The sequence below is a fragment of the Mirounga leonina genome, unplaced genomic scaffold (assembly GCF_011800145.1).
Source record: "Mirounga leonina isolate KUSES-001 unplaced genomic scaffold, KU_Mleo_1.0 Mir_92, whole genome shotgun sequence".
NCBI classification, from domain to species: Eukaryota; Metazoa; Chordata; class Mammalia; order Carnivora; family Phocidae; genus Mirounga; species Mirounga leonina.
In genome coordinates, this window is record NW_023270852.1 from 11,249,783 (window position 1) to 11,264,411 (window position 14,629).

The 14,629-nt window shown below is 37.5% G+C and overlaps 1 protein-coding gene across 1 annotated transcript; it reads left to right on the forward strand.

The window, feature by feature from the left end:
* Positions 1-5,088: 5,088 nt before the first annotated feature.
* LOC118004142 (olfactory receptor 52A1) lies at positions 5,089-6,027 on the forward strand. The gene has a single exon (XM_034995315.1). It carries the CDS (start codon positions 5,089-5,091, stop codon positions 6,025-6,027), a length of 939 nt encoding a protein of 312 aa, XP_034851206.1.
* The last annotated feature ends 8,602 nt before the right edge of the window (positions 6,028-14,629 follow it).

The window sequence follows — 14,629 nt, forward strand, 5'->3', positions numbered from 1 at the left end:
CACATGTCAATCTGACCTCTGAATCAATTCCATTCAACAAGAATCAGAACCATTGTATCTCTCTCCTTCACATAGAAAATTCTGGAAAAAGCTTTTAAGGTCCGTTACCCTTTTGTCTCTATCCCTTATTTTACCTGAAATTACAAATGCTCTCCTCCATCCTACTGACCAGATGGACTTAATAGATATATTCAGAACATTCCATCTTAAAACAGGAGAATACACATTCTTTTTGAGTGCACCTGCAACATTCTCCAGAATAGATCAGATATTAGGTCAAAAAACAGACCTCAACAAATGCAAAAAAGATTGAGATCATACCATGCACCTTTTCTGACCACAATGCTTAAAACTAAAAGTCAACCAGAAGAAAAAAATTGGGAAAACCACATATACACAGAGGTTAAACAATATGCTACTAAAAATTGAATGTGGTATGAACCACATATACAATGGATAATTACTCAGCCATGAGAAAGGATGAATACCCACCATTTGCATCGACATGGATGGAACTGGAGGGGATTGGCTAAGTGAAATAAGTCAAGCAGAGAAAGACAACTATCATATGGTTTCACTAATATGTTGAACATAAAGAATAGCACAGAGGACAATGAGGGAAGGGAGGGAAAACTGAATGGGAAGAAATTAGAGAGGGAGACAAACCATGAGAGACTCTGGACTCTGAGAAACAAGCTGAGGGTTACAGAAGGGATAGGGATGGGGGATGGGGTAACCGGGTGATGGGTATTAAGGAGGGCACATGTGATGAGCACTGAGTGTTATACGCAACAAATCAATCATTGAACACTACATGAAAAACTAATGCTGCATTATATGTTGGCTAACAGAACAGAATAAAAAAAATGAATGGGTCAGCCAGGAAATCAAAGAAGAAATAAAAAAAATACATAAGAACAAATGAAAATGAAAACACAATGGCCCAAAACCTTTGGGATGCAGTAAAAGTGGTCATAAGAGGAAAGTATTTGGCCTATCCTCAAGAAGCCAGAAAAATCTCCAACAACCTATTCTTATACCTAAAGGAGCTAGAAAAAGGACAACAGATGAAGCCTAAAACCAGCAGAAGGAAGGAAATAATACAAATTAGAGCATAAATAAATGATATAGAAACTAAGAAAACAATAGAACACATCAATGAAACCAGGAGTTTGTTCTTTGAAAAAAATTAATAATATTGATAAACCTCTAGCCAGACTTATCAAAAAGAAAAGAGAAAGGACCCAAATAAATAATTTCACAAACAAGAGAGGAGATATAACAACCAACACCACAGAAATACAAATAATTATAAGAGAATATTATGAAAATATGAAAAACTATATGCCAACAAATCGGACAACCTGGAAGAAATGTATAAATTCCTAGAAACATATAAACTACCAAAACTGAAACAGGAAGAAATAGAAAACTTGAACAGACTCAAAACTAGCAAAGAAATTGAATCAGTAATTGATGAAAGTATTTACTTCCTAAATTTGCCAGCATTTCAACATTACCTCAAGTACCTCTTAAGGTTAGCAACATACAAGTCTAGAAACCAGGTGAATCATGTCAAGGAGAAAGGTACTATGTGCATAAGTGTTTCTTTGAATTCATCATTTGTTCTCATGATAAAAGATATATGAATTCTTCTCCCCAAATTTCTAATATTTATAATGCATTTATCATATCTTCTTTTTACTTGCAACAAGAGCAAATGGCATGATTCCTCCATATCTATGAGGCATAAAACACCTGCATTCTGAAGGAAGAGTGGAAGAAAAGAAGGAGAAAGTCACAAAGGGAGGGATGGAGAAAAATTTCATCAAATGTGCAATAATTGGCTCAGAGCTCAGTGCAGAAGGATTTAGAAATGTCCATCATAACTGGTCATTCTGAGAATATTACTGAATTCACAAAAATAGCTTCAATAAGATAAAAATCCAACGAATGAGACTGCAGGAGAATGAGAGTTAAATGTGTGGTAAAGAGCCATTGTGGATGCAGATTTCCTTTCCAGAAATGTCTCAGTGAAAGAAGGGTCACAAGGATACTTATTTATATAGAATTCATTGGCATAGGAACAGCCTACATTTAAGTGTTCTTTAGATTTTTTTCCAAATGAAGACAGCAGCAAAAAAACTGACAAAAGTTAAGTTTTATTACTTACTTTTTACACATTTCCTTATCTTGTAAGAAACTTAAAAAATATAAATTGAGTATATTAATTTCTCTGCATTTACCTTGTGGGGAAAAAGAAATGAGGAAACCAAGATGACTCTGCAAGTTGTTAAATTGACTTCAGAGATATTAGCTGTGGATGGACCCAAGAGAGCTTCATTCTGAGCTAGTGGGTCCCTGGTGGCTTGGGCTAGTGGTTAGGAAATCTCATGTTCAGCCCTCCTCCTTCTCCACATTCACTGGGAAACATTATAATTTGTGGCCAATTTAAGCTTAATAAATTTATGCTGTGTCTAGCAAATTACAGACTTTGCTTTGAGTTTTGTTGGAGGATGAACTCACCCACATGATCTCAGACAGACTTACGGAAGAAAGAGCAGGTCTGCTTTGCAGGGACAGAAAAAAAGCAGGAAAGGCTATCCCAGAGACATCCACATATTGGCAGATTGTCCCAGTAGCAAATGGATCAGAGTTCATGATGTTTACAAGGGGCTGTTCTAGAAGGTGCAGATAGAAGAAAGGGGCATTACCAGCACAAATACAAGGGAATGAGATGGGAATCTCAGGAGGAGGAAGAGTGGATGACAGCTGAGCAATGAGTGATGATGCTATGAAGATTGACGATGGTCTTCAGGTGTCTGGTAAGAGCATAACTCATTCCCAACAACAAAGGGAGAGGAAGTTTACCCCTTAATGTTTCACTACCAGCATTTCTAAAGATAAGCACTCTTTCCCATCTGCCCTGTACTCACGTCCTCTCCCACCTGCCTTCCCACTGCCTGTACCATCTGTACCTATCAGGTAATGCTCCCATGGCAGCTCCTTTCTCTTGAATAAGTCAGACAATGGGATTGTTACTAAAGGATTCCTATTCTAAATCTGATTAACTATGAGAAAGGAAAAAGTCAATCCTATGAGAAACAATCTGTGATCTATAGATGTGTAGAATGAAGAACTGGAGAGCAAAACAGTGGAAATCAAAACTTAGCTGACTGACTGATTAGTCTATCCTAAATACATGTTGGCTGAATACAACCTTTTTTCATAAATGATCACTCTGACTATGACCCTTCACTAGAGTTTTAGCTGCATAAACCACAGTTATTCTTGAATAACTGGCATATTTGGTGACATTCAGTATAAGGTTAGGTGGATCATGAGCTTGCTGAAATAAAGCAACACTGTTGGAGAGTCTAGGAAAGAATGACAGAACTGAACCCTGTTTTTTACAGGGTAGCAAATATTTCTATTGTACAACTTGAGAATTTCATGATTTTAGATTGGTAAATTTTAAAGCTTATTTATTTATTTATTTGAGAGAGAGAGCACAAGCGGGGTGGGGAGTGGCAGAGGGAGAAGCAGACTCCCTGCTGAGCAGGGAGCCTGATATGGAACTTGATCCCAGGACCCCAACATCATAACCTGAGCCAAAGGCAGATGCTTAATTGACTGAGCCACCCAGGTGCCCCAGATATGTAATTCTTTAAATTTATTTTTTATCTTTTTAAAATTTTATTTTATTTTATTATGTTATGTTAGTCACCATACAGCACATCATTAGTTCTTGATGTAATGTTCCATGATCCATTGTTTTCGTATAACACCCAGTGCTCCATGCAATACTGATCTTTATCAGAGAAGAACTCTCATATAAGGACTAAGAGCCCAGTTTTCAGAAAATTCAGTCATCAATTGAGGTGATTAAATTTTCATTAGTTGCTCTCTAGCCCTCTCCTGAATCTTTCTACTATCCCAAATCCACTCTCTGTCTTGTATTTGTACTTCTATATATGACTCCTGTTGGGGAACCTATCTTTTCACCCCTTTACTTTCTATTCATTTCTTGTGACTGATCTCACAAAATGTTATGTGTTCAAATGATCTATATTTCATTAAGAATGAATAAATCTAATTTGGCCAATTTCACGCTAATTGTAGCTCTGAACAGTTCAAACCCAAGATCCAGCCTCTATTCCATGAATAACCAATTTACTCATTTTCCTATACCCTGTAGTCATCAAGAATGAATTCTCTTGCCTGTATATTTTGTCACTCTGAACTTCCTTGCTTTCTAGAGATTCTTCTTCCCCTCTAGGTGTTCGGAAATGTGTTTTACAGAATGTCAGGTATTTTAAGCACACAACAAATTTTCAGGAATTCAGTTCTTTGTATATGGGAAAAATAAAATATAGTCATACTAGAGATGTAAAAATGGCATGAAATTTTGACCCATTCTCATCAAAACTGCATGGGTTTGGATGATCTTTTCCAAAGTTGTTCCTTTACTTTCTTTTGAAAGGACATCCAATATTACATAGGTACAAATTATATAAATAGATAAAGATATCTAAATATATTGTGCTCTTAGGTGTCAGCTGTTTCTCTCTTCTTTTCATAGGCAGCTTTTTCTACTAATGTACTGGTCAGAGTAGGATTTGCTGGTCCAAAGTGTCAGTTCCAGACCCAGAGACAGTGGGAAATAACAGTACCATTGGGTAGCCGGAATGTGGGATATGGAGAAATTCATCAAACTCTGACTCAAATGCCCTTTCCAAGCAAAATAAACAAGTGTAATTATTTTGTCCACAGTCCAGAATGACATAACATGTCATCAGTTTAGTCCCATTACCCATGTGACCTGGCTGGTTCTAATGCAGTTCGCCTGCCATGCACATAATCACTATTGTGCTACAGTGCTTCTGGATGTCCTTCCTGAAAACAGTGGGGTTTATCTATGGATATTTTTCCTTCAATAATATAAATGAGATGGATGATATAATCTTAGAGTTCAGCCAAAATCAGAGAGACTCACTATGATGACTTTGGATGAAAAATAGGAGTAGAAGAGAAAGCACCACTGACTAAGATACTTCTTTCATTTGCTTCTGGAGACGCAAAGACATTATGCCCATCTCCAATATTACAGTCTTCATGCCTTCTGTATTGACACTAATAGGAATCCCAGGCCTAGAGTCTGTGCAGTGCTGGATCGGGATTCCATTCTGTGCCATATATTTCATTGCTATGATTGGAAATTCCATGCTTCTGATCATCATCAAATCAGAGCGCAGCCTCCATGAGCCCATGTACATTTTCGTAGGCATGCTAGGAGTCACAGATATTGCACTTGCAACCACCATTATGCCCAAGATGCTTGGCATATTCTGGTTTCATGTGCCAGAGATTTATTTTGATTCTTGCTTGCTTCAAATGTGGCTCATCCACTCCTTTCAGTGCATAGAGTCAGGCATCCTCCTGGCCATGGCCCTGGACCGTTATGTGGCCATCTGTTATCCACTAAGACATGGTACCATCTTCACCCACCAGCTGATCACCCAAATAGGGGCTATGGTAACACTTAGGGCTGCCATTCTGGTAGCCCCGTGCCTAGTACTCATAAAGTGCCGGTTTCAATTTTACCATACAACCATCATCTCCCACTCCTACTGTGAGCATATGGCCATCGTGAAACTGGCTGCAGAAAATGTGCGGGTCAACAAAATCTATGGTTTGTTTGTGGCACTCACTGTTGCTGGGTTCGACCTCACCTTCATCACTTTGTCCTATATACAGATATTTATCACAGTTTTTCATTTGCCCCAGAAGAAGGCTCGGTGGAAAGCATTCAATACCTGCATCGCCCACATCGGTGTCTTCCTCCAGTTCTACCTCCTCGCCTTCTTCTCCTTCTTCACACATAGGTTTGGTGCTCATGTTCCCCCTTATATCCATATCCTCTTTTCTAGCCTCTACTTGCTGGTCCCCCCATTTCTCAATCCACTTGTCTATGGTGCCAAGACCAAGCAGATCCGCATTCATGTGGTAAAGATGTTGTGTTCATAAAATCTACTGTGGTTAACACCAGCAGCTTTCCCCTTCATGCAATAGTAACAATATCCCAAAACTTCATAAAATATTTCAAAAACAACATTAATTGAGGTGGCTTAGTTTTTTATTTAATTCTTTTGTGAAATTTGCCTGCATTTTAGATTGTTTTCACATCATCATACTCTGTGACAACTATCACTCAGTGGGTTTCTGGATGCTACTGCATAATGAGAGGAGAAACACAAAGACAAAATAGTGAAGATATGATATTTCCTTTTCTCTTCTATTTTTTAGTCCCTAGTTCAGCTTCCTCTTCTATGGATTCTTCTCCCAAAGGATTTACAAATATGCATCTATTACTGAATTAAATGCACCCAAACCCATTGTTCTACAGTGTCCATGTACTCAATAAAAACAAGGTGTTGGTATGTCTTGAATGTTTTAGTCCTCTAAAAAATTTTTTTGAGGAAGTGTATTTTAAGTATGTTGTGTCAAAACAAACAAACAAATGTAAAAACAAAAACCAAACCTTTATAGATATAATGAGATAATAATATAAAAATTTCAGTATATCTCTAGAGTCATTCAGGAATTTCCAGATGCAAAAATCATGAGAAATCAAGTGCTCCATTTTGCACATCCATACTTTTCTGTTATCTACACCAGTTCTTTCTTTATTACTTTGTCAAGTGTTATTAAAGCACAGTATATTAAATATTGTAAGAGGGAATAGTGGCAGAATGGTAAATTTGACACAATGCTTAAGTTTCATGGATTTTCCTTGTATTTTGGGGAGGGAAGAAGAGAGAAACAAAGAGAGAGGGAAAGGAACAAGAAGTTGTAGTTGTATGCACTGAGTGAGAGGTAAGGGAACATTGAAATCCAACTGAAAGCAGCAGCGGGAGAGTTAAAATTATGTTTTTTGGTTTTTAATTAGGAAGCCTGGTTCCTGAGAAATAATGAATGGTTGGCCCAGTAAGGAAGGACACACCATACCATGTAGATGATAGAGGAGACATGAACTAGAGAATGTGCTTAATGTAACAACACAGATTTTTTTTTCAATGTAAGATACGATTAGGAGAGACACAGATACTATGATATCAAACATGGTCATGGAGGGCAAACTGGGTAAAGAGGAGCAGGAGATACAGCTCCTACTTATGGGATGAATAAGTCACGGGGATAAAAAGTACAGCATTAGGAACAGAGTCAAGGATATTCTAACAGCTTTGTATGGTGACAGATGGTAGCTACACTTGCTGTGAGTATACCATAAGGTTTAGACTTGCTGAATCACCATTCTGTACCCCTGGAAATAATGTAACATGTGTGTCAGCTATACTCCAAGTAAAAAAAAAAAATGGAATGACCAAGGACACTCTGCAAAGATGTTGAACTTTATTCTGAAAGTATTATGTGTCATTAAAGGTTTTCTCCATAAGGTAAGCACATGTTTTTTGTGTGCATGTATAAATGTAAATGTCTGTGTCTGTGTATGTGTGTGTATCTATCAGGCATGTGATGGCATATCTTCTCGGTAGATATAAGGCATCATGCTTTTTAATCAGGTAAGGCTACTAAATTAATGAAGATATGGGGTATTTTAACTAAGATTAACAATTTCAGAGGGTGAAATATGATTCTCTTTATAATTAACATTAATACAGAGTGCAATAACTGCAGCTTTTTTCCACTTGTATATCCTTTTGTTGAATTACTTTATTGTTTCATTAGATCATTTTCTGATTTGTGTTCATTTTTTATTGTGTGTTTAAAATCTGATAAAAATATATTGAATTAATATTTTCAAGGGCTTTATTCCTCAAGAGTGATTTCAGAAGCAGAAAGGGGTCTTCATAATATTGAGTTTTGACACATCAGGTGCTGGAATTGACTTTCACTCTTGGTGTTGCTTTCAGATGAAGGAGCAATAATGTATTGACCCTTTTGGCTTTTTGCAGGCCCTTATCTAAATGTTCAATTTAGGCAGAATAACTTGCAACATTGGCTCCTCTCCACCCTTCTTCTTCTTGGTAGAAAAGTGTCCATGGACTACTGTAAAATTCACCCTTTAACGTGTACAAGACACTGGTTTTTAGTATATTCAAAAAATTGTGTTACCCTCTCTTCTCTAATTCCATAACATTTTTGTGATCCCATAAAGATACCTCATTCCATCACCAGGCACTAACCACTCATCCTATCCGCAGTTTATGAAAACCACACATCTACCTTCTGACTCTATGGATTTGACTAGTCTGGACATTTCAAGAAAATATATCATATAATACATGGCATTTTATGTCTGGGTTCTTTCACATAGCATAAAGTTTTCAAGTTCAGCTATGTTGTAGCATATCAGAACTTCTTTTTATTCTTTTGCGAATGAATGTCATTGCACATATGTATCTGAGTCTACTCTTGCACCTGGCAGTCAGGACTCTGGCCACATGATCCTCTCCTCTCTGCATGGTAAGGACTCCCATTTTAAATCAGACAATTCCACAAATAATATAGGCATGGCCAGGTCCTGCTATTTGTATTTACCATAATTCATTTAAACTTGTATCTTCTCGCTTGATAAATTTTATTAACCATTGCAGTAAAAGCTATTCAACTTCATTTCTAACACTGTTGTATTAAAAATTAAACTTTTGGGCACCTGGGTGGCTCAGTTGTTTAAGCAACTGCCTTTGGCTCAGGTCATGATCCTGGAGTCCCAGGATTATGTCTTGCATCGGGCTCCCCGCTGAGCAGGGAGTCTGCTTCTCCCTCTGACCCTCTCACCTCTCATACTCTCTCTCATTCTCTCTCTCAAATAAATAAATAAAATCTTTAAAAAAATAAATAAAAATTAAACTTTTGTTTCTTGTTTTCTCTAGAACACATGTAGAATGAAGAGCCACTTCTGAAAATTTGCACTCTGTAGCTCCTATTACATTACTCTGAAATAATTATTTTTATTAATGTAGGAGTCCTAAGGAATTGTATCTGTCACCAAATAAGGAGTCACATTGTTTCTAAAAAATCCTATTCCCCTTTAGTTCTCATGGGTTTTAACTAAACAGTATCTAAGAGTAATTTTGTCTCCAACATTCAGTAGCATTATGATTCTATGAGGTTCAAAATTTTTTTTGCATTTCCCAAAGGTATCTTGTGGGTCATTCAATATGTTTATAATATTATAATTCTCTATACAGAGAGTAGTGCATCAATTTCAGAACCTGCTGACCTCACCTCAGCCTACTTCATACTCTATCTGAAAACTATTTCTTTTGTTTTCTCTGAAAATATTTTATTTTGAGTTCATTAGGTGCTACTCTGTTGGGTGGTTGGCATTCTGATATACTTTGTTTTCTGATTTACATATTTGTGGTGTGGTTGATTTCAATCTACCATGTGACATCATTGAGTGCAGAGCTGGAAAAAAATACACACAACCAACTCCCCTAAGCCACTGTGAAGTAACCCAGTACACAAAGCAGCCATATTCTAGGATGAAGATAATTTTGTGGCAGTTTAAAAGCAAGATGGGAGTCAGAGAGTCTTTCAATGCATGAAGAATATGTCTGCTAAATAATGCCAGATGCAATGACACAGGACAAAAACCATCTAACTCTAAGTAAGACCATCATGTCTCTTAGGCAGATGCATGTAATGCATTCTTGTTAGACTTCTTCTTGCACCACACAGATTCAGAATCTTTTCATTTCCTCTTGTTATCAAAGCTTAAAATCACAACCCCCCCTTTTTTGTCAACTAAGTAAACACTGGCCATAATAGTTCATAGCTGAGAAGTTGATATATATAAAGTGACTGGCACTAAAATCTGAAAATGCATAATATCATTTCATGAGAGTCTTAAACAAATGGGACAATTTCTTTTTTTATTTAAATGCAATTTTCCAACATATAGTACATCATTAGTTTCAGATGTAGTGTTCAATAATTCATCAGTTGCCTATAATACCCAGTGCTTATCATATCACGTGCCCTCCTTAATGCCCATCACCCATTTACCTCATTCCCCCACCCACCTCCCCTTCAGCAACCCTCAGTTTTTTTCCCAGAGTTAAGAGTCTCTCATGGTTTGCCTCCCTCTGAATTCTTAACCATTCAGTTTCCCTCCATCCTCTGAACTATTTCTTATATCCCACATATTAGTGAAACCATATGATAATTGTCTTTCTTTGATTGACTTATTTTGCTTAGCATAATACCCTGTACTTCCATCCATGTCAGTGCAAATGGTAGGTATACCTCCTTTCTGATGGTTGAGTAATATTCCATTGTATGTATAAACCACATCTTCTTTATCCATTCATCTGTTGAAGGACATCTCAGCTCCTTCCACAGTTTGTCTATAGTGGAGACATTGCTGCTATGAACATTGGGTGCAGGTGCCCCTTCGTTTCACTACATCTGTATCTTTGGGGTAAATATCCAGTAGTGCAATTGCTGGGTCATAGGGTAGCTCTATTTTTAATGTCTTGAGGAACCTCCATACTGTTTTCCAGAGTGGCTGTACCAACTTGCATCCCCACCAACAGTGTAAGAGGGTTTAATTTCTATATCACATAGAAATATTCCATTTAGCTCTCTGTCAGCATGTCTATACTGATTAGTCTGAATACCCTGAGATGTTTTCATTTCCCTTCATTGGCTCATTATTTTGTATAAAAGTGTAATTGACTATTTGTGTTGTCCTAGGGCACTGTCTTGTCTTAGAAGTTTCCGAAAGGATGGTCAATTTGGCTCCCAGTCCCCAAGGACACCAGGATTTGAGAGTTTTTATTAGATGCAGATCAGCTATGAGATAAATTCTTCTGGGTTTTGAACCATATTTTGCCTGCTTTCCACCCTTGTCCCAGGCTAATTTAAAGCCCCTCAGTGACCGGTGCAAAAAATCCCCCAGGCGGCTCCTATAGTACAAAACAGCCATCCTCACTATCTGAAACACCAAAAGAGTTTCACTCTGTGGCTTCTACATATGTTACCACAGATGATTCCAGGTAAGTCTTTGAGCCTTAGATTCTGCACTGAGTGTGGGAAAATGGAGGATTGGTTTCAAAGAGAACACAAACCCTTTTATGATCCAAGAAGATGGCAGGATGATAAAAAAGCAAGAGTCTTACAATAGCTGATTTCTCAAACATGAATATTTTGTTTCATGTTGCTGTTCAGAATATTTCTGAGTCAGTTGATCACACAATGGGTGATAGATTTTAAAGTAGACCTGACAAGAGGAAGACCCTAGAGAAGTATCTGGGCTAATACACATATAAACTGTTTCTGAGAGTTTGAGGTTGAGATCAAAGGGTGAATGCCAGAGACTTTGTACAGGGAAAGATTTCCTGAGATTGTAGGGAGAGTAGATTCAGACCTAAATCCCTTAATTCATTTAGGTTCTGGGAATCAGAATAAGAATTGCCAGTAACATTAATGGTTCAGGATTGTTGCTGAACATGACACCCATGATTGTTTTCCTGGCCCATGAATTTCAGAGGTTTAAGATATGTCTCCTCCCTCCTCTAAAAATATACGTATGTGTACACACAGTTGCTTCAAACTTATCCTTGTCATTCAGTGTTGTTGCTTTCAACCAAGAAAATCTTAGTCTCACTTCCCTTGATTTCCCCTCCATCAAGTCAGCGAGCAGCAGAGATATTGCTCCCTTGTTAATCTTCCAATGTGGCCAGGTCACTTTATCTTATCCCATCAGCACTATCACAAGTATCCTTCTAACGTCATCTCTCTATGCCAGCTCTCATCCTTTTAAGCCATTTATCAATCTGCTACCAGAGTGGATTTTTAGAGGCAAAAAAACAAAAAAACAAAAAAACCTTGTTATTCCACCTAAGTTTTTGAAATTATTATTATAGAATTGGAATCTTACATTTGTTATTCTTCCCTTTTCCTTAGCCCCAACAAACATCATCTCTGTTTATGACACAATTCATACATGAAAATTACTTGTTGATTTGCAATCTCACTGTACACTTCATGCTTCTTTGATTTTGTTCAAAGTATTTCCTCTGGGTATGCCCTTCCATCTCTTTTATCTGGCTAAGACCTATTGAAGAATGAGTCCCCTTGCTAGCCAGATTTATTCTGCCTATTTTGAATAAAGCTACAAAACATTGATTCTCATTTAATTAAAGATTATTCCTCTCCAGTATAAAACTCTAGAACAATGGTTAGTAACCAGGTATGTTGTGTCCCTCCCCATACACGCAGGTGACATTTGGCAATGCCTGAGACATTTTTTATTTTCATGACAAGAAAGAACAACTGGCATCTAGTGGGTGGGAGTCAGGGATGCTGCTAAGCCTCCTACAATATAGAGAATTACCCCAGGACACAAAATTTATCTGACTAAAAATGCCAGTTGTGCTGAGAAGGAGAAATCCTGCTTTAGAAGAATATCAATTAGGCCTCTGAAGTTGGAGTTATAAAACCATCAGGAAGAAAAGTAACTACCTTTTTCACATGATTTTTCATGTTAGGTTGAAGTCATGCTTTTCTATTTTATTTACCAGCTCCTTTGTTTATTTTCTACCTTCATTTTCTTTCTCTTTTTCTGATTACTCATGATACATACTACTGTTGAGCTTCAGTTTGCACACTATCGTGTAAGGATTCTCTAGGACAACTCTGACCCACATGGCCATGTTAAGTCTCCCAAATGAATGTTGCTGATAAAGACAGTAGCATACACTTTTGAGCCAAATTGCAGAGAGTGTTAGCCAGTATGTGGATGATATGGCATTGAAAATGTGATTTTATATCAGACATGTAACATACTGTAAATGTGTGTAATGTATGTATTATAATTATTTGGTAAAAATATGGAGGGTATATGGTAGTTTTTTTCCCATCAGAATTTAAACAGGCAGAAACTGATTAAAATTTGCTGTATGTTTTTGTACAACACCCCTGATAAAGTTACACACTGATATATAGTCTATATCCTTACTGAAGCATAATTATAAAATCTCATATGACACACACTATTTTTTGTTCTTTCTGAATCAGTGTGCCATAGAATTTGAAACCAAGCAGATTCACCTACTACAACAAAAAGTTTTAGTTTTCCATTAATATAACATAGGGTCATAACATCAATACCATAAGTTAACAAGATAAAATACCCTAAAATGTCTGAAGATTTTATGACAATGAATGATATAGTACGTATTTATTTATTTATTTACTTATTTATTTATTTTCTTTTTTATTAATTTTTTTATTCTTATGTTAATCCCCATACGTTACATCATTAGTTTTAGATGAAGTGTTCCATGATTCATTGTTTGTGCATAACACCCAGTGCTCCATGCAGAATGTGCCCTCCTCAATACCCACCACCAGGCTAACCCATCCTCCCACCCCCCTCCCCTCTAGAACCCTGTTTGTTTTTCAGAGTTCATCGTCTCTCATGGGTCGTCTACCCCTCCGATTTCCCCTGCTTCATTCTTCCCCTCCTGCTACCTTCTTCTTCTTCTTTTATTTTTCTTAACATATATTGCATTATTTGTTTCAGAGGTACAGATCTGAGATTCAACAGTCTTGCACAATTCACAGCGCTTACCAGAGCACATACCCTCCCCAGTGTCTATCACCCAGTCACCCCATCCCTCACACCCCACCCCCCACTCCAACAACACTCAGTTTGTTTCCTGCGATTAAGAATTCCTCATATCAGTGAGATCATATGATACATGTCTTTCTCTGTTTGGCTTATTTCACTCAACATAATACCCTCCAATTCCATCCACGTCGTTGCAAATGGCAAGATCTCATTCCTTTTGATGGCTGCATAATATTCCATTGTATTTATATACCACCTCTTCTTTATCCATTCATCTGTCGATGGACATCTTGGCTCTTTCCACAGTTTGGCTATTGTGGACATTGCTGCTATAAACATCGGGGTGCACGTAGCCCTTCGGATCCCTACTTTTGTATCTTTGGGGTAAATACCCAGTAGTGCAATTGCTGGATCATATGGTAGCTCTATTTTCAACTTTTTGAGGAACCTCCATACAGTTTTCCAGAGTGGCTGCACCAGCTTGCATTCCCACCAACAGTGTAGGAGGGTTCCCCTTTCTCCGCATCCCCGCCAACATCTGTCATTTCCTGACTTGTTAATTTTAGCCATTCTGACTGGTGTGAGGTGGGATCTCATTGAGGTTTTGATTTGGATTTCCCTGATGCTGAGTGATATTGAGCACTTTTTCATGTGTCTGTTGGCCATTTGGATGTCTTCTTTGGAAAAATGTCTGTTCATGTCTTCTGCCCATTTCTTGATTGGATTCTTTGTTCTTTGGGTGTTGAGTTTGATGAGTTCTTTATAGATTTTGGATACTAGCCCTTTATCTGATATGTCATTTGCAAATATCTTCTCCCATTCTGTCAGTTGTCTTTTGGTTTTGTTGACTGTTTCTTTTGCTTTGCAAAAGCTTTTTATCTTGATGAAGTCCCAATAGTTCATTTTTGCCCTTGCTTCCCTTGCCTTTGGCGATGTTTCTAGGAAGAAGTTGCTTCAGCTGAGGTGGAAGAGGTTACTGCCTGTGTTCTCCTTTAGGATTTTGATGGACTCCTGTCTCACATT